This window comes from Corapipo altera, unplaced genomic scaffold (genome assembly GCF_003945725.1).
Source record: "Corapipo altera isolate COAL_440 unplaced genomic scaffold, ASM394572v1 54, whole genome shotgun sequence".
Taxonomy (NCBI): Eukaryota; Metazoa; Chordata; class Aves; order Passeriformes; family Pipridae; genus Corapipo; species Corapipo altera.
Window position 1 is genome coordinate 8,551,523 of NW_020884902.1, and position 25,379 is coordinate 8,576,901.

The following is a 25,379-nucleotide window of genomic DNA, read 5'->3' on the forward strand; positions in this document are numbered from 1 at the left end:
ATATAACCCATTTATCTTGGTCTCAGGGTCTTGGATGCTCCAGAAGGGGGAACAAGGTGGGGATACTGCAATGTGCCGCCAGCCAAGCTGGCTCCTAAGGGAGAAAGGCACTCTGGCTTATTTCTCTAAGAATAGGAGTTCATCCTGCTTTGTACACAGAGAGGTTGTAGTATTTGAGCTTAACAGTGACTGATCCTTCCTTCTGATATTAGTCTAGCTGAATCAATAAGGCTGTCTTTGTTCTGGCTGCCTGGCATAGCCCAGTGTCTTTACACACAAATTAGAATGACTGCATGGCTTTGGAAACAAAAACTGCACTTTGTTTATGTATAATCATGCCATTTACATTGACAGCCTTCTAGTTTTGCACTTCAAACCAAGTACTAGAGATTTATTTGAAATGCTGGAAAGGTCTCTTCCCTTTAGCACAGGTGCATTCCTATAAATAGCCTGTAGGGGAAAGCCACATAACATGAAAGGCTTCAAGAAAGCAATTTGCAGGAAAGTGAAAAACCTCAAACAGATGAAAACCTCTCAAATGAACTAAAGTTACAGTGGCAGAAACTATCACGTAATCAGGTGCAGACTTCTTAAAAAAAAAAAAAAAAAGATTTAAAAAAAGCTAAGTTTTCAGAAAAAAAGTCCTAAGGTGTGGAAGTTTGGGCAAGTAACCTTGCCATGTTACTGAAATGTCAGCCTGGGATGACAACTTTTGAATTTCGGTAGTCACAGCTCCGAAAGACCCAACAATTTTCTGAAGCCCAGAGTGGTCTGGCCTGCCTGCAGAAGCAGGGAATGTGCACGTCTGTCTGTTTTTTTGGCAGCCAGGATGGTCTTCACTTTAAAAATACACTTTTATCACTTTGCATCCAGCTAGAGGTATATTGCCCTGTGCAAGTGTTCTGCCAATTTGTGTGCCCCTTCCCTCCCCCAGGAATTGTACAAGTGGCCAAGAAACTTGTGAAGGTAGGTTATCGTGTAGGAATTTAATTGTATTGTTGCCTTGAATTCTTGTGCTTTTGGACTCCTCCCTGTCCCCAGGAACTATCTTACGTTTATGCACAGAGTGTCACCTGTTTTGTTCCTTGCAGAAGGGCTTTAGCTGTGATGTAGGGCTTAAATTTCCTATGCCAGAGGAAAACATTCCTTTGCAAAGCCTTTCACTGAGCCTTAACATCCAATTGGGATTGTTCTGGAGCAACCAGGTAAACACTGGCAACCAGCCAGATGTCTGGATATTTCTCCAATTCCACAAGAAATTTGCAATATTCCTCGAACAGCAAGACTTTGCCACTCCAGGTCACAGCCTGAGCATCATCTACCAGCCTGAAAGAGCAAAGCTTCCCTGGAGGGGTCTTCAGCTGGTGAGAGACTTGCAGCCTGCCCATCAGAGTCTGGTCCCAACAAAGACCTTTGCAACATCCATCGGGATGGGTGCTGAGAATCTTCCAAGCGTCAGTCCCACTGCTCCCACAGGATGAAGCTGCTGTCTGCAGTGCTGCCAGAGAAGGGCAATGTGATGGAGCCCCAGAGCTCTGCTCAGGGCTGTGGTGAAGAGGGTACAGGGCCTCCACTGGTTCTGAACAGCAGAGAGCAGTTGTGGCCTGGGTAATATATTAATCAGCCACTAGTTTAAACGTTTTAAAGATGACTTGGCCATCTGTTTAGCCCTGACAGAATGATCCTGTCATGCATGAGGTGTCACCTGAGTCACCTGACAGGTTCCCCCGGCTGTCTGGCTGTGACATTACACTGCCTCGGCAAAGCACGTTGTTCCTCATTGATCCATAAAAATGCCTTAAACAGAGGTTAATTCAAAACCAAACCGTGTTGCCTCTCAGCTTTGTTGTTCTGAAGCACAGCAGCAGCATTGCTTGTGCTTCCAAAGCTCACAGCTTGTAGAGCTGTAGCACCTGTCGTGTCCCTCTGATCTTGCACAGGGGTGGGAGAAGCACCAGCTTTCACAGCCGGTGGGAGGGGATTTGCCTTCATGCTGCCTTCATAGTTCTCTGACAACTTACAATCAAGAAACTGATGAAAAAGAACCAGAGTTTTTGCATGAGAAAGCAGGTGTGTCTCCACATCTTCGGCAGGCTGTCTACTGAAAGGGACTAGAGTAATTCATAATGGTATAAAGAAAATGTCTGTAGTTTACGACTGTGTGAACAGACTCTTTTAGAATTATATTTCCCTATATTATTATTAGTGTTATGAAAAGTGTTTCTCTGATCATGGTCACCTAACCTAAGGCTCTATTTGAAATACTAAATGTCAATTCCACTGTCTTGTAGACTGTCTCATTCCTGAAATAACTCAACTATTCATGTTATCCATATAACTCGTGTATATAGTGTTGACAAGTTGAATAAATGGTTTAGAAAAGAATGCAGTGGGGCATAAAGACATATGCAAAGTTTTACACATAGGAATAGTTGTGAGTACAAATGTGAGATATGGGTGAGCTTGACATGCTACATATCTGAAAAAAAGGGATCTGCATCTTAGAATAAATTGCAAATGGAGCAGGATGGGAAATGAAATGGAAAATTAGGCTGCTGTAGAAAAAGTCAACATGATTATAGGATATCAATTGTTTAAAGAGTTATAGAATAAATAGTTTGCTATATCCACTGCAGATGGGAAAAGAAATAATGGATTTACACTGCACTTGGAAATGCTCTGCCTGGAAATTTGAAGAAACCCTTTTAATGCTGAAGGTAGATGAAAACAGACATACTCCTTCCTGTGAAGTGTTACACAAAGCAGGTTAGACAAAATTCTGCTGTCTATAACATGGGAATGCTTGAGCTGGCCTTTCACTAGATGGTCTCTTCCAGCCTTTTCTACAAGTCTGAGCTCTCACATGTGAAACACTGAGGTGAATTAGACATCACCTTGGATAACGTGACTGCTACATGCTCGTTAATGTTAAGGGGGGCAGAGGAAACCCTGACTGCTTGCACACTTTGAGTACAGATCAGTGTAATCCCAGAGTGGCACAAGCTCTTCTTGGTGTGAGTCCTTCTTTTCTGCAAGTGGACAGTAGCCTTTTACCAGGGGGTAGAATCACTAGATTGCTTTACACCATGCCCAGTTTAGTACAGGTTTGTTCCCTGAAAAGGCTTTTCCTGGACTAATTAAAGGAGAAGCTACGAAGGGACTGATAGAAGTGTAATATATATATATAGTTGCTTTTAGCTTGTATAGTATTTATTTGTGTAAATAAAATGTATATATGCTTTCCCCTTCCCCTACAGAAGCCTCTGGCCTGAAAGTTTTCTCTTCGGTGTTGGGATAAATTGTGGGAAGGGGTGGGGGAAGCCTGGAAATTGGATTTTGGATTTCTAATGTGGCTCAAACTGCCACACCTATGTGTCATTTGGAAGCAAGAATAAGCTCTACTGAAGCAGTCCTTTCTGGGTTATTGGCTTATCACCAGGGTTTGAAAAAAGGTCTATGAGAATTATTCTTTTTGCTTTAGATCTCTGAAGCAGAATGGGAATTCCCCATGAGGGAATATTTCCCCACTTTTGTTTTGCTTTTCTATTTGTTCCCTAACATCTAGTATTTTAGATGTGTTGTGAAGCTGCACTTGTTTTGCACCTGAGCATAGTAGCTCTGTCACTGGCCAGAGCCTTCCCTTTCTCCTCCAGGCCTGGGAAAGGGACTGTGTTTGGTGGTTTCTACCCCAGTTCTATTTTGACTGACTTTGCCTGGCTGCTGCTGTGAGATTTCATTCCTTTAAATTTTTGGACTTCTCTGGTTCCTCATCCATAATGAAAGTTGTGATAATCAGGTAGTTTTCAGGGCACATCTGGACAATTGTTTTGTTTTTATCAGCAGCAGTACTGGGTGATCTCACTTCTTTGCTTGCAAGTTCTAGGTAACTTTTCATAAATAAAGGAAGAATTTGCGATGATCTGTTTGATCTTTACACTTTTTGTTCTATATGATTGATCATTTTTCCTTCCCTTCTAAGCTCTGCCTGATGTCCTGGTTGAGACTGTTTACCAGCCAAAGAAAGCCCTTTTGATGAGGTTTTTCTGTACCCTGGTACAGATTGCTGACAGACAGCTTTGATGGGCTCCTGCCTCCTTTGCAGGGAAGATCTCCGTCTCCCCTGCCTCCCAGAGACTGTGCCATGCTGGTTCCAGTTGCAGTGCACAGATCTTCTGGCAAAGTGCAAGATATACTGGTACCATTTCCACACATGGGAGGGGGGCTGCTTGACAATGTTACCCTGCGGCATTGGGGTTCTGCAGAACCTCTGCCCCACGTGGGTTTTGTTTCTTGGCTTTCTCCTTAAAGATGAGAAGATCTTGACCAAAACAGAACTACAGGGTAGGCAGCAGAATATGTCAATCATATTTTTAGCATGGACAGCCTGTGCAATGGCTCTGTTAGGGTAACTGCATCGATCTCACACAATGATAAGCCCTGCTTCTTGGGACTGTTTCCCCTTTCCCCCTTCTCAGACCTGTATGGAGCTGAGCCAGAGCAGATAACGTGCTGGCAGGGCTCTCTGTGCTATAGCCCTCTCCACACGCCTGCAGCACCAACACTGAAGGGACTGGTTCTGTGAAAGACACAAGGGAGGGCATGGCAAAGTTTCCCAGCTGCCTGCCACTGCTTCAGTGCTTGTGGAATCCCCTGGACACTACCAGGCAGTGCTGGCTATCGGAACAGCTCTGCTGCACCAAGGAAACAAAATCACATAGACACACCTCCAAAACCTGAAAGCAGCATCCAACTAACTCATTAACTCCCCAGTATGTGTCCTTCAGCCCCCTGGAGCTCTGGGGACAACTGAGGTTTCAGGCCTGACCAAATGCCAACAAACAGCAAAATACTCTCTTATGCCAGTCTCTGCCTTCCCTGCACAGGAAGGTCAAAAATTCTAGTTCTGATGGCTACTCACTCACATAAAAGCGAGATCCTGAATTGCTTCGTAGGCTTTTCCTTGTGGGTTTATTTGCGTTTTTTTTTCTCAAGCCTAAATTTTGACTGCAATTTCAATTTGGTCATTTGAACTTGAAGCAATAGTTACCATCTTTTTCTTTTCAGGGGCGGGACAATTATATCTTGCTGAAATGTTAGCAAAATGCAGTAGTTCAGCCCTACTGCTTGGAGCTGCTGAAGGACTATGGCTGCTGCATCATCGTTTGCCAGACTCTCGTGCTAGAAAACAGAAAATATTTGTGGATAACCATGTCATTTTCCTCACGGATTGCTATTCCAGTGCTGCATGGTGGCACGTAGTTTGTTGTGGCCCAGGAATTGAAAACTCATCTGTTACATTTATGGGAGCACTCAGGGAGCTGAAGTTTTGTTTGGACTGAAGGAGGATCTAAGAAACCCATCATGAACTTGACATATAAGCAAGATAAAAATTTTTATCCAAGGTAGAACATACCTCTTCAGGGAATCAGAAAGTTCCTTGCTCATTTTTGGGCTGCACTGTTAAAGAACCTTTTGTGAGGCAGCTCTTATACTGCAGTAACTAAGTCTTCTCTCACAATCTCCAGTATAATTTGGCACTAATAATACTCCTGTGTATAATGGTAATAAATGAATAGTGACTTTAAAAGGCAGAATGATGGCCAAAGAATGTGCAACGATTAAATTTGTCACATACACACACGGCCCTTTATTTCTGCTTGCAGGGAAACACCAGTAATGCCAGAGCATTAAATAATACACCAAAGATGAAAATTGTGACATAAATTATCAGCTGAATGACCTGAGCAGTTTCATTCATTTTTATGCCACAGTTGCTCACTGCAGCTTCCATCTTGTTGGGCCACCTGCCAAAGTATTGACACAAAGCAGATAGATCTAACTTTGGGTGGGGGATAATTTCTGTGATGGGAATAGTAATTTCCTATGTTGTTTGGACAATGTCTGGACAAAGGTTTCAGACTGCTGTTTGCAGGAAGAGAAAGATGACAGTCTTCTGTAGGGGAAATAATTGTTAATTTTCACTTAGAAAGTTAATGGTTTCTAGGTTTAAATGAGCAGTACATGGGTTTGCAGTCCATGGAGGAAATTTTTGAGAGGTTTATTATTCAGAAGACACTGAAAGTGAGGGACCATGAAGCCAACCAAAATCACCAGGAGGTGCCTGAAGCTGCCATACAATGATAGAAGACTATAGTCAGAGCTGAAGTCAAGTCACTGAGGACAGAAGGGCAAAATTCAAGTTAATATCAGACCCTTTGGTGGGAGTTGCTCTGTTTTGCAGGTATGCCTATACCTACAATGACTGCACATACTGTAGGTGGTTCCATACCCTCTGCCTCAGAACTTCAGCAGCAGAGTGACACTTAACATCTCGTGCACTGCACCTTGTTCATGCCATGACTTGACCTGTGGGTGGCTGTGACTCTTGCCTTTCTTTTGTTTTGGACCTCATACAGGTGGAGAACATAGAAGAAAATTCTGGAAATTCCTTGGCTGCAAAATAATAGCAAAATGCATCCAAACAGCAGTTAGCATTTGCTAAGCATGCAGAGATCTTAACAGAGGTGTTAACTGCTGACACCAGAGAAGAAGCTCCAGTAACATTCACTACGAACCGCACGATCATTGTAATGTAGAAAGGGGAGAAACATACAGTGAACACACACAAATTCACAGAAACAATGTGCACTGCCTTCTGGATTAATTTTGTCTCATGGGGGCTTGTGGCCATGTTCTTTTTGAGACATCTGATGATTTGTACTGAGCAAAAAATTATAATACCTAAGGGAATAAAATATCCAAAGATATTAGCTAATAAAGATAAATAGTTAGGGTCAAGAGATCGCCTACGAAAGCAGAATCTTTCCCACCTATTCTGAAGTTTTGGACGGACGTTGGAATAAATTATGACCATTATCCAAAGAAAGCCACAGATAGAAGCTGATTTCAGTGGGGATCGAAAAACCCTTGCTTTTAGAGGGAACTTGATTGCAATGTATCGATCAATTGCAATCAAGGTTATGATAAAGATGCTCATAGGCATATTTGTAAAATACATACTGCTTATGGCAATACACAGCTGGTCTATGGGATGGTTGTACTTGGTAAAATACATTAAGAAAGGCAGGGAACAGAGCAGGAAACTATCCGCGACAATGAGGTTGATCATGTACACCTTGGTCTCAGTCCAGCCCTTGAGTTTGCAGCAGAAGACCCAGAAGGCAATTGCGTTCAGTGGGATCCCCAAAGTGATCACTGGGATGTAGACAATCAGCTGAAATAGTGCGATGCCATCCTGCAGCGCGTTATTTTCAGTGCTGTTGTTCATGCTGGGCCGTTTCTGCAAGGGAAGAGTGCAGGCATGAGGCTGAGCTCTGGATGGGTTCAGTGGCTCATCAGCACCGTCAGACCCTCAGCCATCAAAGTTACACTGTCACTTGCTGCCAGATAACAAAAACACATAGACAACCCTCTCGCAGCTATTGAGTGGTTAAGCCTGCCTCTCCTTCCCTCCAGGCCTCACTAACAGCCAAGAGTCTGCAAAGCAGAAGGATAATTTTTGTTGTCCCTTACCTTTGCTGCTGCTCTAGTTATCAGAGAGCCACTGCCTTTAGGGCGGCCCACAGCAGAGCTGGGCAACATTCCCCTTTTGCCCTCCGAGACCCTTGCTTTGATACTGGAGCCACCCCATAGGTTTGCTCTGGGTCTTGCCAGGCCTGAGAACCTCCTCAGGATTTGAACCCTTCCAGCCATGGGGTAGCTCAGGTGGCTTTACTCCCGGGGCAGTAGGAACACAGCTGCAGGCTGGGCAGTGGGTGCCTGCTGTGAGCAGGCTGCCCTCAGGCTCGAATTCACTCCTCTCTCTGCAGGGTACAGGGGAGGAACAGCTCAGCGTGGGTACCCCCAGCCCAAGCAGATAATAGGTCTCAAGAGAAAGAAGGGGAAGTGAGAACATGTGTCTTATCTCCGGCTTCAAAGGTAGGAAGCCAAATTCTGCTAGAGCAGAAAACACAAATCTGCAAACTTATACTGTTTTCTGATACTCCATTAAATATTTCAGGGCATCCACTACCAGCAAGGAGGATAAATCAGATTTTGTCTGCAGCTCATAAAGGCAGTGTTTACAAAGAGGCTGGCATGAAAAACACTCAGATTCCTACAATCTCTTACAGATACATTGCCTGATAAGTCAGCGGCTTCTAAACATTAACACGAAAACTGAAGTGAAACTGTCTGATTGCATGAAGTAAGTGAACCATTTTTGGTGTCCAAGACTGGGAGACAGATGTGGCAACCACAGAAGAAAACATAGCACCTGCCCTAGTGGCAGAACTGACACGGCATTGCTGAACCACTGGGATACAGTCATTTTTAGATGGAATTTATGGAGCAACTAGCATACAGCCCTTGTCCTAACGCTCTTGGGCTTTCAGCCGCACAGGTTCTTGGCTGCACTGTGGTTACCGTGGCTGCCCTGTAGCTGTTCCCTGTCAGCCTGTTGTCACCTCGCACTGAAAAAGCCACTCTCTGCATGCATATCACTCCCCTGAGGAGCAGCTGAGCCCACTGGGCTGCGCACACCAGCTACATCCTATCCCCCATATAAGCACAGAGCCCATGGTATTTCCCAAGGTGGTGTGCCAGGGGTCCCCACACTCATGGAAGAGGCATGGTAAGAGGCACTGGTGTGAAACTGCAGCAAGGGATGAAGAACCCCCTGAATGGAACATGTAGCTGCAAAACAGTGACACATAACAGCCTCCTGTGAAAGCAGGAGGAAGTCAGGCCTTCTGTGCTCAGCTGAGGACTGACCCCTGTGTTCGCAAGCTGGAGCCATGGCTAGAGGTGAGAAAGCACACCCTAGAGCACTGAGCAGAGCACACTGCCACACACCGGTGTGGGGAGAATTTCAAAGCCATTACCTGCTTCCTGTGAGGCGGTTAGCTGGGTTTGTTTAGTCCAGAGAAATCTTGCAGGGTAAATGCAGAGAAGGTGATCTGTGGGTGCCACAGGTGTTGGTGCAGGACACAGTTGTCCCAGAGCCCGCTGTGACAGTTCGGCAGCGTTGAAATTCATCAATGAACTCTAGTGCACTAAAAGTTCTTCCTTGTCGTCTTTCAGGCTGACGGAGTCTCTGGTGATCTTTGTTGTTCCACTTCTCAGAAGGTCAATGCTTCAGCGTCAGTTTTTCCACACAAAGTGCCCTCCCCCTCATCCCCTCACAAAACCCAGCAATTAAAATTTAATATTTTCAGTTATGGGAAAACAATTTCTGAAGTAAAATCCATAATGGTTGGAAATTGCCCTTCTGGCAGCGGAAGGCTCCCAAAGGAGCCCAGCAGCCTGTGCAGTGTCTGCTGTGGCGGCAGAGCGTGCCCCAGGCAGGCAGCACTGTGAGGGCAGTGACTTTCCTGAGGGCTCCCAGCAGTGCTTGTGCACCCTGTGACATCAAGCCCAGGGCACAGGGACCCAGCCTGCTGCTATTTGGTGTCTTTACAAGAAAGATGACAGATGCTATGGGCTTGCTTGACTTCTCTACCTCAGGCAGGTGGGTAACACTCTCTCTCAGCATCACTGGGAGCCTATACAAAGACGGTTAAGAGCTTGCCACAGTCATATTTTATAGAAATTTGAATGGATTTTGCTGTCCACTGGCTACAGCAGTTGCAGTCCCACCTGTGTGAGCCAGCTGACAGGGTCTGTCTACTTCGTGATCTGTCCCATTAATTACCCTCTCTGGAGATCATGGTCTCAAAGGTGACAGCAGCAGATGGACCATCAGCTCTGGGCTCAGATGTGTAAGGCAAATGTAGGTCACAAAGGAAGATGCATAAATGGGCAGGAAATGCTCCTCCATGCTGTCTCCTGGAATGTTCTGAGAAACGCTGGTGCAGAGCTCGGGGCCATTTTGGGTATTTTTCAGTATTTAGAAAGAAAAAAAGCCCAATTCTTGGAGCCTTTGTACAACATATAGAGAGTTAATGCACCCCCTATCTCCCCTGACTCTTCCAGGCTGCTGACTCACAGAAAAATGTATTTTGCGGATGGAAATGTCAGAGGTGTCCATGTGGGCAGCCTGTGGAAACCCAGACCCAGACGAGTTCAAGTGGGGGGATGATCCTCTGACCTTAAGGTGCAGGTGGGAGGGGGAACCATCCTGGTGCCTAAACATAAAACCAGAGAATAGCAATGCATGGGTGGCAAATATCTAGGCAGCGATAAAAGGGCTTCCCCATGGGTGGGAGCAACAGCCCCTCAGGGATTGCTGCTCTAAAGAAGTGTCTCTGTGCCAAGGCTCAGCGGTGCAGCGAGAGGGGAGCCAGCAGGAAGACTCAGCTCTAAAATCTGGACTTTGTGCCTTTATGCACCAGACAATACTTGCTTTCACCCTGTCTTCCTTCACCCTTGTTTAACCTGTGCAGTTGAAGAGGAAGGATTGTCTGATGGCGTGGTGTTACGTGCAACAGTGCAGTGGAAACCATTAAAGCACAGTGCTTTTCCTCCAGGTGAGGAGCACATCCTACATCTTACATCTTTTCATCTTTCGCCCTGTAATGCCTTTTGTTATCATGGTTTATTCATATGGGAACCTGCTCTTTTCTGTAAGGCAGGTAAATCGATTCCTCATCTGCATTTTTACTTTGACCCCATACCAAGTAGAAAGCAGTGATTACCATTTTCCCCATTTAAACTCCTCTGCTGTCAGATATGCTGCCACTCTTGGAAACTGGATCTCCTGTGACTGTCTTGCTGACACGCTCTAGTCTACCAGGGCTTTAAAAGTCACATTCAAGTATGAACAGATGGAGTAACCTAGCTTCTTTTGGCCCTGGTTGGTCTCCCTCACGTCCTGTTCTGCCCACCGTCCCGACTTGCCTCACATTTCATCAGAGTAACCAGTACCACCTTCAGAGAAACTCTGGAGGGGCAAAACTGCTCTTCCCCCTCCTCCTCTTCCTCCTCCTTCTCCCTGCCTGTGGAAGTATACAGCCATTGAGGAGGAAGGTGAGTTGCAGCCAGAGCCACTCTTTGACGGCATGAGTCAACAGGAGGAATCACCTTTTCCCTTTCCCCTTCTGCCTTCCCCTCGGGTGGCGGCCTGTGTTCAGCTGCCTCCCGCAGCAGGGGTGAGCAACTGCAGCCTCCACAATCCGGAGCCCAACAGCACCTGCTGGTGACCGTGAGTCAGGCACTGCAGCCCCTGCCTCCCGGCCCCAACTGCGTTATCACTGCGCTGAAAGGCAAAAAATACTTAATTGTTTTCGGTGGAAGTTGTGTTACAGGATTATTGTTTGTTATTGTTGTGTTACCTATATATATACATATATTCTTTGGTAAAGAGCTATTCTTTTATTTTCTACACCTTTTTGACTGGAGCCTCTTAATTTTGAAGTTATAATAACTTCTGAGGAGCATGGTTTTTCTCATATCCCGCCCTCCTTAACAAACATTTCTGTCTTGGTAAACTGAGACACTCATAAAAAGTTGATTTAGGGCTCAGGAGAGCATTACTCTCATCTTGAGCTTTTCCTGACACCTGAACATCTCCGTGAACAGACTCTTTCTTCCTTTCAAGCTCAGCAAGAATCTGAGGCAGTGTCCGTGACCACACCACAGCTCTTCTAGGTGAGGAAGGGATTAAAAACTCAAGACCTTTACTACTTGTCCCTGCAGGGGTCATCAAAGCAGCATGGAGATTGCAGGTAGCTGCCTGAGGAACAGGCACAACAGGGTACTTCCTGATCAGTTACTTTTTGTAGGGAAAAAAGCCCCTGAGATTTGGATTTTCTGTCCCCAGTTGCAGTGGAAGAATCCTGGCATGTCCAAATATTTTCAGGGCAAGAAAATTAATTTTCAGGCCTTGGAAGTCTTCAAAGGACATGAAGTTTGCAGAAAGCCTCACTTTCCACCTCTGTTTTTCCACCAGCACATGTTGGTCTGCTGTGGCCTGACTCCTTCACCACCAACCTCTTCACCCCAAGATGGAAGGAATTCTGGAGTTAAATGCACACAGGAAGACATTGAGGTCTGAGTTGTGCTGGTCTCACTAGCTTCTTGGTCTGGTCCCTGGAGCTTCCACAAGCGTGTGACACCTTTGACTATGAATGAAAAGTTGACTCTCTGTTCCTATAACCTACTCTGTTGCACACATAAGGGACACAAAGGTAAGGGTTACCCATTCTCCTTTCTCCTGGAGGACTCTGGACTTGAGGCTTTCTTAAAAGGGGAGCTGCTCCTTTGGAGACCCAGTATCTGCTGATGGATCAATTTATTTATTTATCTGTTTAATTATGTATTCAGTTTTGTGGCTTTTGCACATGATGGCGCTGCTTTGGGAGAGTTCATGGCTCAAGGTGCCAATGGGGAGCATTTGCTCAGAGTAACAGCTGTATGTAGGTCAGGCTCCTGCTGGAGCTCCCGAGCTCCCTTCTTGGTTCTCCTGCAGCTCAGGAGACTTTTGATAAACCACATTCCCACCACTTCTTTTCTTCAGAACAGTGTTGACACAGAGGGTATCCAGGGCTTGGATACTGGCCGAGTCACCGTTGTCTTCTCCAAGACCATCCGACCCCCACTGTACAATATTGTCCATTGTTTATGGTTAATTAAATTATTAACCATATGGTTAATTACAGAATCACAGAATCACAGAATATGCTGAGTTGGAATGGATCATCAAGCCCCACCCCAGCCCTGCACAGGACCATCCCCAAGAGTCACACCATGTGCCTGAGAGTGTTGCCCAAACACTCCTGGAGTTCTGGCAGCCTTGGGGCTGTGCCCACTGCCCTGGGGAGACTGGTCAGTGCCCAACCACCCCCTGGGGGAAGAATCTTTTCCTGAGATTCAACCTAACCCTGTCCTGACACAGTTCCAGGCCATTCCCTGGGGTCCTGTTCCTGGTCCTCACAGAGCCAGTTTTAATGGTTAATTACCATATAAACCCACAAAAATTAACCTAATTGGGATGACAGTGCCCTCTGAGACAGGGTGGGTTAGTTCAGGAGTGACAAGGGGAGTTCCAGAGGGAATGTGAACCTTGATCCAGTGGACACTGGCCCAGAGTTCCTGCAGGTGCTGCAGCTGAGGCAGAGGTGCCCAGAGCTCCATTGTGATCCCACTGCAGCAGCCAGTCAGGGTGGGAGGGAGGGAGGTCGTGGCACTGCTGGAGGGGCTGCAGAGCCAGCTCTGGCCATTGTGTTTGAGCAAGGGCTGTGCAAACAGCACTACGTGCTGGGCTGAGGGTGCTGCTACCACTTCTTGTTGGCAGCAGCGGGTCGGAGGTTCAGAGGGACAATTTTGGGTCCAGAGTCTATGTGTGAGGAGAGCTGTGACTCATCAGAGACATGGTAGGGGCTGGGGCCTCAGAGCATCATGCTGTGGTCTCAGGAGACTGAGTGGGTGCCCCTTGTAGAGTTCTGGGGTGGGACGAGAAGATTGAGGTGGATATGATGAGGAAGAGGAGCACAACCAGCTCGTTTCCTTCCTGGACACTTGAGCGCAGACACTCTGGCCCTGTACTGTCTCCTTGGCTGCTTTCATTCCTTCCTCACGCCCTGTCACCTCTGATGTCCTTTCTCATCTTGCTGCTGGGCCTAAAGAGCTCTGTCTCTTCCCATGGGGTCTGAGAGCACGTTTGTCCCAGAGGGACCAAACAGAATCCCACAGAAAGCCAAGGAGCTGAAGAAGGTGGGGATGGAGTCCCTCATGTGCTGTGGGTTTGGACATGGATGTTTTACCAATGGCAAGGGTGCTCCTGTTTGCACCTCTGAAGACTGGTGACTTTGGTTCGCTGAGGGGGATGGGGTGCACTGTGGCTGCATGTGAAGGTACATCCCGCACCCCAGTATGGAACAGTTTCGTAAGTGGTCCAAATACCAGATCTTTGCAGATGTTAAAACATCCCCTCCTCCAAAAATGCTGGCCAAGGCTGCAGCAGCAGGGCTGGGATAGCTGTGTTTGCTGAGCAAGCAGCCATTGTTTGCACAGATGGGACTCGTTGGGCTATAGGTGGATTGAACTTTGTTCTGGGAATCGTCCATTACATCTTTTGCTCCCCTCACCTCCACTACTTTGGATCCTTTTCTCTACTTTGGGCCAAGGGAATGACCTTCCTCGGGGCCATTTATCATAGAATCCTGGAATGGTTGGGGTTGGAAGGGAACTTAAAGCTGATCCAGTTCCCCTCTCTGCCATGGGCAAGGACACCTTCCACTAGACCAGGCTGATCCAATCCCCATCCAACCTGGCCTTGAACACTTCCAGGGATGTGGCATCCACAGTTTCCCTGAGCTAAGTTTTATGTCTGTCTTTGCAATATTATAGCTCTTCCTCACACTTATCCTCTGTATCTTCTGCAATACCTGACCCAGGGCAGCTGGCAGGACACCTTGGAGGGGCTCCTGTCCCACCAGGCAGGGAAGAATGGAATAGAAACTGCTACAAACAGTCTACTGGGACACCACATCCCAGGAGGATCTGTCTCCTCCACCCATCAGTTGTTCCCTTCTTTGAAAAGGCAATTTCTAAGTAAGGAGAATGCAGGTCCAGGTTGGGAAGAAGTAAGGAGCCAAGGAACTGAGCCCCAGGAGAGAAAGACTAGAGCACTTCAGGCTGTTTGGCATTGCAAGGGTAAAAGGGGGAAGCCATAGACCTGGCTTAAAGTGACTTAGGATGAAATACAGATACGAGGTTAGATCACAAGGAGTGGAAGAGCTCTGCTGGTGTCTGCATAGCTGCAGTGGTTTCCACTAGACTTGGAGAGCCTGAAAACCATCTCCAGAGGATGGTCCCTGTGCTTCCAGGCACGGTAGCTCCAGGGAGGGGTTGGCATGATGCCCTCCTCCCCAACAGTCCCTGCCCCCCAGGGAGTGAATACCACTGTTCAGAGACCTTTGGGTCTTCTGCAGGAGGTGACTCTTTCCAGATATTCCTCAGCCAGTCTGGGAGCATTATTTGTCTTTGAACAACCAACACCAGGACATAGAGCATAAGCCCTTTCTCCCTCTTTACATTACTCCTTAACCTTATCTAATCTTACAGACCACGATCTTCTAGATCTCCCCTGCTTTCCCCTTTACCATCAAAGTATCTGAGTAGGAGATGCATGAACATGAGACTTTGATAACCGTGAACTGGGTAAGGGCTGAATTAAAGGAAAAAAAAAAAGAAAAGAGGGATCTTTCCTCAAACTAGGAACCAGTCTTGCCATGTGTTAGAGTTCAAAGAGCAGTCCTGAGTCAAACTGTATGAGCAGAAGGAGCTGCAGTTCCTGGAGAGGAGGGCTGTGTCTTGTGCCTAAGATGCTGGAGTTTGCTTTTTGGCTAAGTACCCTGCTGATGAAGACTGCAGATGCAGGAAAGTGACTTTAGCAGACTCAGAATCCCACTGAAATCCTTCAGGAGATGATGATGTCCAAGGTTTCGGTTGGGATACTGCTCCCTGGTTTGTCCCTTCAAGCCAAGGCCCTGAGATCTGCCAGTGCAGGAGCTGGCACAGGAGGTGGCCACAATCCTGAACTCAGGGTGCCCTGGGGGGAATGCCCCTGCCATGGGACTCTGGCCACGGCACATCCTCTGTGTTTCCCCTCCAGCCTTTCTGCCTCCACCTCTTTTATTTTTAAGCAGTCACCTGTGACCAGAAGAAATTGCTCCATAGCTGCTGGATAAATAAGCAGGCAGTACTTTGGCATTTGTGAGCACAGTCGAGGTAACCCCAAACCACTCCAGGTGCCCTTAAAATCAGGACAGCTCGACTTGCAATCAGTTAATCCTTTAACCCAGCTTGGATTGCTGATGATGGGAATAATCTCCACTGGCCACCAGGCAGGTGAGTGCCCCGTCTGAGCCACCACCTGTGTCCTCTACTGTGTCCACAAAATACTCTGCTATAATTATCATCTGAAGATGTCAACACCTTGGGATGAGAGAGGCAGTCTAGATGTAACTTTTAGAGGGCTAAACCAGAGCAAGATGTTCCCTTCTTTTGCCTTCCCCAATTTATTAAGTTCTCTGTCACAACCAGAGCCTGCAAGTGTTGCTAATAGAAATATTATGCTAATGAGTAAAAAACTGATTATTCTTTTGGTATAAAACTTGCTCCTGAGAAGCTGTTTGCTGCTGTGCTCTGAAAATCTGTATATCATGAAAATCTAGCATTCCTTGTGGTAGATGAGGAAGGAGACAAATTTTGGTGGCCCCAGCTTCCCTGCTGTCATTACACAAGTCTGATGACCTTGACAAAAGGCCTGGTCTTTTCTGGGGGATTTCCCACCTCGAGAGGAATGTGCAAAAGGAACAAATATCTTGCTTGTAACAGGATCTCCACAAAGCCTTTCCTGCTGTTTGTTCATGTTATGTCTCCATGGCATGTTTATAGAAGATGGTGTTGATGTCAGCTTGGGGCTGTGGGACTCCTGCAAGGGCCAGGACTTAGTAGAAACATTTGGTTTGATGGAAAAATCCTACTGCTGCATCCAAAATAATCATTGCCCAGGATAAAGTGGGCTGTAAATGGATTGAAGTATGGGATCAAAGCCCTACAAGAGAGTTGTGGTCTTTTCTATTCCCTGTTCTAACCAGGAGATAGCTTTGTGTTCTTGCCTATGTGCCAGGGTACTGCAAGGGCTGCCTGCTCCCAAAGGAGGCACCCCAGCCTGATCCTTTTCCATCACAGCCTCCATCCAAGGTGAGCAGGATGGGCCCTGGAACAGCAGCTGGGCTCAGCACAGAGTCCAGATCCCTGGGGAAGATGGAGGTGAAGAGGCAGGTCTAAGGTTGGGATCAGGTCTGGGGACAATAACAGGGTTGGACACAGCCTGGGGACGACCAGGCAGGTCCAAGGTCTGGCTGAGGAGTCTGTCTGTGGCTTTTGGTTGGAACCATCAGGGCCATGGCCAGGCAGGGGCAGAGCTGTGGTGGAACTGGGGACCAGTGCTCCTGCAGCATTGCTCTGTCAGGGGCTGATGGGCTGAGCACGAACAGGCTCCTGGAAGACTGTTGGTGGAGGCCCCCAGTGAGGCTGAAAATTAGGGAAGATGGGGTTGTAAGGGCTGGTGATGCCTTCAGGTAAGTGATGTCTCTTACACAGCTGACGAGTGTTTCTCCAAGGCTTGTTCTCTCTCTACCTTCGGCACGTGGCTCCTGGCACGCTCTGGCTGTGGTGCCAGTCCAGGTTCTACCAGGCAGAGGAGTGGCAGGACTTGCTGCCTGTGGTGGATGCCACTGGCAGATGCAGGTGATGGGAGGAGAGTGTGGGTGATCAGAGGGGTGCAGATGGAAGGGCAAAACCTCTGGTGAAGGGGAGAACAACAGATGTCAGCTCAGGTCTAGCAAGGCTATGGACATGTGGACTGAGCCCCTCAGTCACTGCCAGTGAACAGACTCCCCCAAAGGAGTTCATTTTCCCTTTCTATTGCGATTCAAAGGACATTCCAGTGGAATGAAGCCATTACAGCCCATACAGCAGCCTTGTCTAGGACATAACTGATAAGTGCTGATCACTGATCATTGTACAACAGTGATCATTGTTGCCCAGAGGGGTTGTGAATTCCCCATCCCTGGAAGTGTCCAAGGCCAGGTTGGACGGGCCTTGGAGCAACCTGGGCTAGTGGAAGGTGTCCCTGTCCATGGCAGGAGGTGGGAACTCGATGAGCTTTAAGTTCCCTTCCAGCCCAAACCATTCTAGGATTTTGTGATTACACCTACAGAGCACAGCCAGTCCCTCCATCTTATGCAACTTTTAGCGAAGTATCTGGAGCAAGACTTTTTTCTTGTTCCTTCCTTATTCTTGCAACACTTTTCAGGAGCTGTTAGGGCCACATCACTCTCTAGCTGGGCTCTGCCATCACATTCTGAGAGAGGGCTGCTGCATCCCGCTGGCCACTCCATCCCAGAACTCCCTCCAGGGGACCAGCCCCAGCTAGACCTGTGCCCTGAAGCCCCTACACCTCTGCCTAGGTTTTCTGCTCCTTTATCCCTGCAGCTGGAAATGCCATGAGGATTAAAATGCCACAGGAGTCCAAAAGCCCTCAGGAGGGAGTTTGAAATCTGCTCAGCTTGGCCTTTTGCTCCCCCCTCTCTTCTGCTCCCAGACCTCTTAACAGACCCAAGACTTTTATTGTTTTCACATTGCAAAACAGTAATTACTGGAAAGGACAAGGTGGTTTGAGAGCCAGGGTCCAGCGGTGCCTCAAGGCTCTGCCAGCCCCGGGTGTCCAGGCAGTGAGGACAGGAGGAGCCATTCCCCTCAGATTTTATCTTGATGAGAACATCTTGACCAGAGACCAGGAAACTAATTCCTCTGTCACCTAGGAGTGAGAGGAGGCACTGAGAGGTCAGCCCTGCCTGTGGGCTCCTCAAAGATTCCTGAGCAGGGCAGGTGTTTCACCCATGGTATGGTGCTCACCAGCTGGCAGGGAAGAGGTGCCCTCCCAGGTCCTGGATCCAGTATTTACTCACAGGTGTCATACTCCGCTCTTGACCTCCAAAGGGTGAGTTGTTTACATGGCTCGTGACTGCTGCATGGTCAGATCTGCCTTTGAAAATCTCAAGAGCAGAAGGAAAATTAATTTAACTGAAGTTCAGGGGGTCTCTGTTATTCCAAAGCTTTATTTCCATTAATTCCCTTTAATGCTGCTTTAAAATTACAGAGTGGAAGGGAATGTTGGCCAACAAATTTTTTAGTGGTTTCAAAACAACCACTCTTAATCAGCAGGGAGTTGTACTGGCTGTAAAAGTGTTTAAATGGGAAGGTGGCTTCAACCAGGACCCGTGTAACAGCGTGTGGTTGAGGTGACAGATTAAAAATTAGCTATTGTGAGGCTCCCCACATGGACAGGGGCTTGGAATTAATGATTACCATGAATTAACTAACTGGAAAGGGGCTGAACAGCAAGTGGTAGAGTTCAGCTTGACCCACTGGTGAGCTGACCCTCTTTCCATTCATTTAATGCCCAAACCTCATTTCTGGCTGGAGCAGCTCCCTAAGAGCTCCAGCCCCTGGGTGCAGCGGTGGGTGGCCATGCCAGCCCAGCTGGGCTGTCTGTAGGCTGTGGAGGACAATGAGAGGTTCAGTCCCTGCTCCCTGGGCCAAACCCAGCAGTCAGAGCTGCTCCAGCAGCCGGCCAGCGCTGCCAGCCCAAGTGTTTGTACTGCCGGCCCTGCTGGAAGCTGGTTCACAAGTTTTCCCTTCTTGGTATCTCCCTTTGCTTTCTCCTTTTGTGTCCTTTTTTCTGCTGGCCTCTGCTACCTGCTCCACCAGCAGCTCTGTGCCCACAGCTCCTGAAGAGTCACTGTTGGTCCACCCAAATCAAGAGCATTAGCAGCAGGCACAGAGCTGCTCCCCTGGCTGCATCTGCCAGGACCTTCCTTATGCTGGACAGTGCTGTCCCCCTGCTCCTTTGGCACCCAGCTGGGTGTCCCCTTATGGTGGCAGACTGGTAGTGGCTCACCCCCAGGTTCACCGTGTGCTTCTTCACTCTTCTTCCCCTCTCACTGCAAGGTCTTCTTGGCCAGCTCCACCACCACCATCGTCTCTCTGTCCCCATCCTGGTGTCCTGGGCTCGGTGAATGCAGGGGAATGTCCCCGCTCACCCTCCTGCTCCCTCGTCCCTGGATGTGTGCACGGTGGCTCATGTGAGCCACAGCTCCCTCCCCCTGGAAATAAGCCACCTTTCCCCCTGTTCTCACGCAGCCACAACTCTGGGATGGTCCAGCATCTCATTGTGAGGACATGCCCTCGTGGAAACTGTCTGGCATGTCCCACGGAGCTGGACACAACCATTCTGTGGACAGAAGAGTTGTGCAACTGCCAGGTGTGTGCCCTCACAAGGGACCTAGGTGTCCTGTGGGAGAGGAGCTGAGGGTGCTGTGGCCACACAGAGCATCTGGCACTCCTGCCATTTATTTCCCAGATATCAGTTTTTACTGGTTTGTTCCCAGTGATCTTTGGTAAATATATAGGAAGCAGGGCTGGCTGTTACCAGGCTTCAGCTGGTCTCTTTGCAAGCGTGTCTTCAGCAGGAATAATTAACCCACTATATATTTCTGCCTTTTCTTCCTAAATCCCTTCAGGAATATCACAGCTTCCAAGATTGCACAGAGTTTCTGTTAATCCTGTTAACCTTTAGGTTAATTAAGCAAACTGGGATCCTTCATTAGGAGGAATAGCACTAATTGCATATCCAAGAGGGTGAGTTTTGCATGGACCACTGGCTGGTGGAGCAGAAACCACTGCTGACTTCAGCAAGGGGGCTGGGGAGTTAGAGGGGGCCTGCTTGGGAAAGAAGGTCAAGAAAACCTGTTTCCTCACCAGTGCTGGAGCAGCTGGTGTTTGCTGGAAGGGGAATGTGCACAGGGGGCATGGGGGGCAGTGACACTGTCCTGCAGACCTGCTGTGCAAGGCAGAGAGGGTCAAGCTGCTGGTACCTGGCTGTTAAGCTGACATTAGTTTCCAATCTAAGAATGTAAATCTGTAATGGTATGGCACAGTAAGCAGCTCTGACAAGAGGCCACAGTCTGCAGCTGGGCTTAGTGCTCCCAGCCAGGAAGAGCGGCTTAGGGTCGACAGAGAGCTCTTTGTTTGCCCTGTGCAGTTTAGAAATTAGGCAATACTTAGAAGCAATGCTTAGAAGCAAATATTGGTTCAAACAACATCAGCTCCAATTCTCCAGTGGCCAGTTCGGCTCATCCTGGGTAGAAAACAGCATTTTGCAACACAGTTAAAACCTGACACCAATTATTTCTCCTAACCAGCGGGGAAACGGGTTTGATGCATTTCCTGAAAAATAAACCAAGGACAGTGACTGTGGAGTTGGAGCACAGCCCCAATATTGACCCATGACTCCAAACAGGGGCTGAAAGCCTGTTTCTGGAAAGCCAGCCACAGCTCTCCAGGTATCTGTCAGGCCTTGGGAGCCACGGGGAATGCCAAGCTGGTCCCAGTCCATCATCAGCCAAGGCCACACTCTCAGAGCTGGCACTCCCACACTGTGGCTTACAGCTGCTGCAAGCCCTATGCTGGCCTGGGCTCCAGGGGACAAGTGACTCCCTCTTCCTGGAGAGACTTGGCATCGGGCAGGAGGGCTGGGATTTCCCCCAGGTTCTTGCAATGGCCAGGTAAACCAGGTGTGCAGAAGCCCCTTGACTTCCCCCTGCTCCTCCTGGGTACCTGAATACTGAATTACAGAATGATTTGGCTTTGAAAGGATCTTAAAGCTCCTCTTTTTCCAAACCCCTGCCATGGGCAGGGACACCTTCCACTAGCCCACATTGCTCCAAGCCCTGTCTAACCTGGCCTTGGACACTTCCAAGGATGGGGTAGCCACAGTTTTCTCTGGGCAACCTGTGCCAGGGCCTTCCCACCCTCACAGGGAAAAATTTCTTCCCAATATCCCATCTAACCCTGCCCTCTGGCAGTGTAAAGCCATTCCCCCTTATCCTGTCACTCCATGCCTTGTCCAGAGTTCCTCTCCAGCTCTTTTGGAGCAACTTTAGGTGCTGGAAAGGGCTCTAAGATCTCCTCTCCAGGCTCACAACCTTTCTCACAACAGCAGACATGTCGAGCCCTTTGACCAGCTTTGAGGTTCTCCTCTGGACTGGCTGTAACAGACCCATGTGTGGCTTCCACTGGGGACCCCAGAGCTGGACCCAGTGCTGCAGGTCAGGTCTCACCAGAGCAGCATCACCTCCCCTGAGCTGCTGCCCACACTGCTTTGGGTGCAGCCCGAGAGACACCTTCCTTTCTGGGCTGCAGTTGCACAGTCACAGCTCACGTCCAATTTGTCACCCACTGGTACCCAAGTCCTCCTCCACAGGGCTGCTCTCCATCTGTTCACCACCCACCATCACTGTCTCCCATCTCTTGAGATGGGCACCCTTGCCAGTTGAATGCCAGTCTCAGTCTTGTGTCCCCACCCTGGGCTATTGACAGAGGAGTAGGGAAGATGATCTGGGAAAATGGATTCCCATCAGGCTGCTCTTCCCGGCTTTACCTTCATGTGACACGTGAGGTCGGGACGGGACAAGAACTTGAACCCAGCTTCTGTCGTTGACCACGCTGACATCCTTGTCATGGGCAGGCTCCAGCCTTCTCCAAGCCACAAACCACAAATTCCCATTTCTAGAGGGAAACAAGTCAACTCTCTAGAGAAGCCCAAACTCCTGGTGGGCGTATATTGCCCTCTGCCCTCAGCCTGCCCCACCTTGAGGTTCAATTGTTTCCTTTATTTTTTTTTTTCCTTCTGTTTTCAGTGCTTTTTCTCCTCAGCTTCCCAAGGTGAGCTGGGTCTTCATTATACAACTGGCAGCCTGGTGACCCCTGGGAATAGCAGCATTAACTCCAAAGTCCTCTACTGCTGGATATGGACACTTTTATGGAAATAACTGCTCCAAAGAGTTGGGTGAGATGCCTGTGCTGGCTTGATGCCTTGATCACAGCTTTCCCTCTCCCTGGTTGATGTTTTCCACATGCACACACACAACTAGAGCTTGGCTCCAGCCTCCATTCAGCTGCACTGGCTCCAGGATGAGTTCACTGTGACAAAGCCAAGCCCTCTCCCACGTGGCCATGCCAGTTCTAACTTTATCCTAGCCCAGCTACAACAAACGTTCTTTCCCTAGGACACAACCAAAACTCCAGTCCAGCCTTGTCTCAACCACAAACCACAGTGCACACATGGGCTTTGCAGTAATGAGGGAGATGTGGAAATAAGCAGTATTATTTTACCTTCTGTTTTACTTGGCGTTGTTCTTTCCCCGGGGTTCAGCTGTGTTTATACATCACCAATGACCCGTGGTTGGGCAGAGGGTGTGCTAATTTGTATTTCTTCATCAGTCATGTAATTTTTAGCAGCATCCTCTTTTGGAAAACAGAACAGCAGGGATGTGTAATGTTGCAATGCAACGAACTTGGGATGTGTAACAATAATTCCGGCCGTTTCATTAAGATGGGCACTACAGAAGGGTTGGTGCTTTCTGGATAACAGGGACAAAGTCTGAGGGGCATCGACTTAGCTCTGTCCTTTCTGGTAAAGAATTTCCATTGTTACTAAAAATTGGCCCTTGCTGATCAATCTCAGCTTAGTCAGCCAGATACATGTATTTGGGCATGGGAGGAGCCCTCTCCAGCAAGATATGGATGTGACCAGTCCTTGCAGAGAGGAGTCTGTGAGTATTTAGTGAGAGAGAGGACCCACCATGTAACTAAACGTGCATTTTCTAACACAAAATTTGGCAAAGCAGCTGTCTGATAGATGTCCAGGGGAGGAAGTTGATTGCACCACAAAGTTTGTCTCTCCTGGACTCCAAAAGGAAGGCCTTTTGCAGCTGGAGGCCATACAGAATACTTTGCCTTTTCCATCCAAGGCTTCCCTTGGTGGGAGCAGCCTGGAGGCCTGTTGGGTCCTTTGGAGATCAAGGTCTGAGCCTTCAGCTCAGGTGGCCTATAAGACACATCACCAACCTGCTGTGCTTCTGCCATGGGGTATTTCCAAGGCAGGCTGTGTGTTGGAAGAGTTTCTTCTCCGCAAGCTGGAGCAGCAGATCTTGGCCACAGGAGGCAAAGCCACTGAAGGAGCAGCCACCAGATGCGTGCACACCAGGAGGAGAATGGAATCCATCCTGGAGAAAGGTAGGATTTGATAGCACCAAAAGGAGACATAGAGGCAGATCTGTAGGTGGCTGGTGCCATTCCAGATGACCAGTCACATTTGGAATTCTAGGAAGTTACTGGAGGACAAGAGGCAAACCTTGTAATCCAAGCCTCTTCCTTTGTTCCTGGATTTGCCCCGATGCCATCTGGGAGAACAAGGGAAAGAGATGTGGAGTGAAAATCACCCATCACATCAGCACAGTGTACACTGGGATGGAGGTGAGATTTGAGAAGGGAGGCAGGACTAGTGGGTCGTCCATGTAAAAAGATCTGGGAACCATGTGCAACAGGCAAGATAGTTTGGGCTCTTCCAGCAACTGTTCTGTTGTTTGAATGGATCCTTTATGTTTTCCAAGCTTTCTTCTTTATCCTTTTCCTTCATCTGTCATGTGGCACAAATACCTTTATCCTGTCTGGATAGTGCTGTAACTGCTTAGCTTGTGGAGTCAAGAGGTCCAAAGATTTTCACCATTATGTGCCCAGATATCTTTGCTGTTTCAGAGGCACTGTAATTTCTGGGCTCTCTTAGGATATCTGTTAGAAGAGGCATTCTGGAACAAATCAGCAAAAAACTATGTGAAGAACTGTGTGGGACAGCTTTCTCAAGTATGGAAGAACTTGTGCCTCTTCCCACAGATGGGAATGTTGCTAACGCTACCCTGAGTGAGAAAGGGATTGGTGAGACTCACAGGAAGCTGGGGATGGATTTCAGTAGCATCTGCCAGTCTCAGCAGAGGATGACCTTGGAAGGCCACAGCTTGCTGGAGTAAATATGGACAGCAGATCTCTTAAAAGGGATGACAGGCTTGAGGTGGGAGAAAGTCAATCCCCCCACAGCTGCAGTGTTTGGAGATGCTCTGGACACAAGAAGTGCAGCTCTTCTGGGAAAGGAGGGGATGAAGGAATGAAAAATAGGAACTACCCATGCTGAGGGAACTGCTACAGACGATGTGGAATAACCAGTGTCCATGAGCACCTCTCACTCAGGCACAGGCAGGGCAGGCTCCTCGTGCCATGGTGGGGGTGGTCATTGGCTGAGGGTCTCCAGCAGTCCCCTTTTCTGGGTCACCTTGTAGAGCCATATCCCTGACCTCACACTGGGCTCCCACCTGTGCTGAAGCCACTCTGGCCACCACCCCCCATCTGCAGCTCCCTTTGCCCTGGGCCTACTGGGAGGAGGGAAGGAGAGACAACCTAGCCATGTAAGAGGGTGAAGGCTATGGGGGAGGAAGGACCTCTGCAGGGAATTCAGGAGATCCTCTCTCCAAGGGAGGGCAGTGCTCTTGAGACCAAGCCTGGGAGCTGGACCTCCCTGCTGGGCCTCCAACAGCACTCTTGTATTGTGTTGGGTGGGCACCGTGGGTGGACCAGCCCTAGCAGTTGTCTAGAGGGCTGCTGCGGTCCAGGGACTCTCAGACTGTGTGCCCAAGTCAATCTGAAGCTGGTCCTGCACCTTGCAGCAAAGATGGGGACACTGAAGCTGGGATAGCATCACAAAGGCTGACCTTCATCAACCAAGCCATACCCCACTGGTCCTGGCTGCAGGGGGATAGATCAGGAGCAACACAGCTGGATGCAGAGGGTTTGCAGAGGAAGGGGGAGGAGGGTGACTGCTAATCTCAGCATTTCTTCCCGGATTCATCCCAAAAGCTTTTCAAGGTGCAGTGTGATGCTTCCTTCTGGCTGCAGGGCACTTATCGAGCTGTCCGGTCACTGCTGTTGGCTTTCTTTGCCTGTGCAAGGAGCCAGATCATGTGTAGGAATCATTT

At 48.4% G+C, this 25,379-nt stretch overlaps 1 protein-coding gene and 1 long non-coding RNA gene across 2 annotated transcripts; both read right to left on the reverse strand.

Annotated features, from left to right (window-relative positions):
* Window positions 1–5,377: 5,377 nt before the first annotated feature.
* Window positions 5,378–7,368, reverse strand: LOC113950686 (G-protein coupled receptor 35-like). The gene has a single exon (XM_027650743.1). It carries the CDS (start codon window positions 7,286–7,288, stop codon window positions 6,350–6,352), a length of 939 nt encoding a protein of 312 aa, XP_027506544.1. The 5' UTR covers window positions 7,289–7,368; the 3' UTR covers window positions 5,378–6,349.
* Window positions 7,369–18,050: 10,682 nt separating this feature from the next.
* LOC113950667 lies at window positions 18,051–19,655 on the reverse strand. Its single transcript, XR_003528847.1, has 3 exons — window positions 19,424–19,655; window positions 18,367–18,506; window positions 18,051–18,268 (listed from the first exon to the last, which is right to left on the reverse strand). It is a non-coding gene; the product is annotated as an uncharacterized LOC113950667 (long non-coding RNA).
* Between the last annotated feature and the right edge of the window lie 5,724 nt (window positions 19,656–25,379).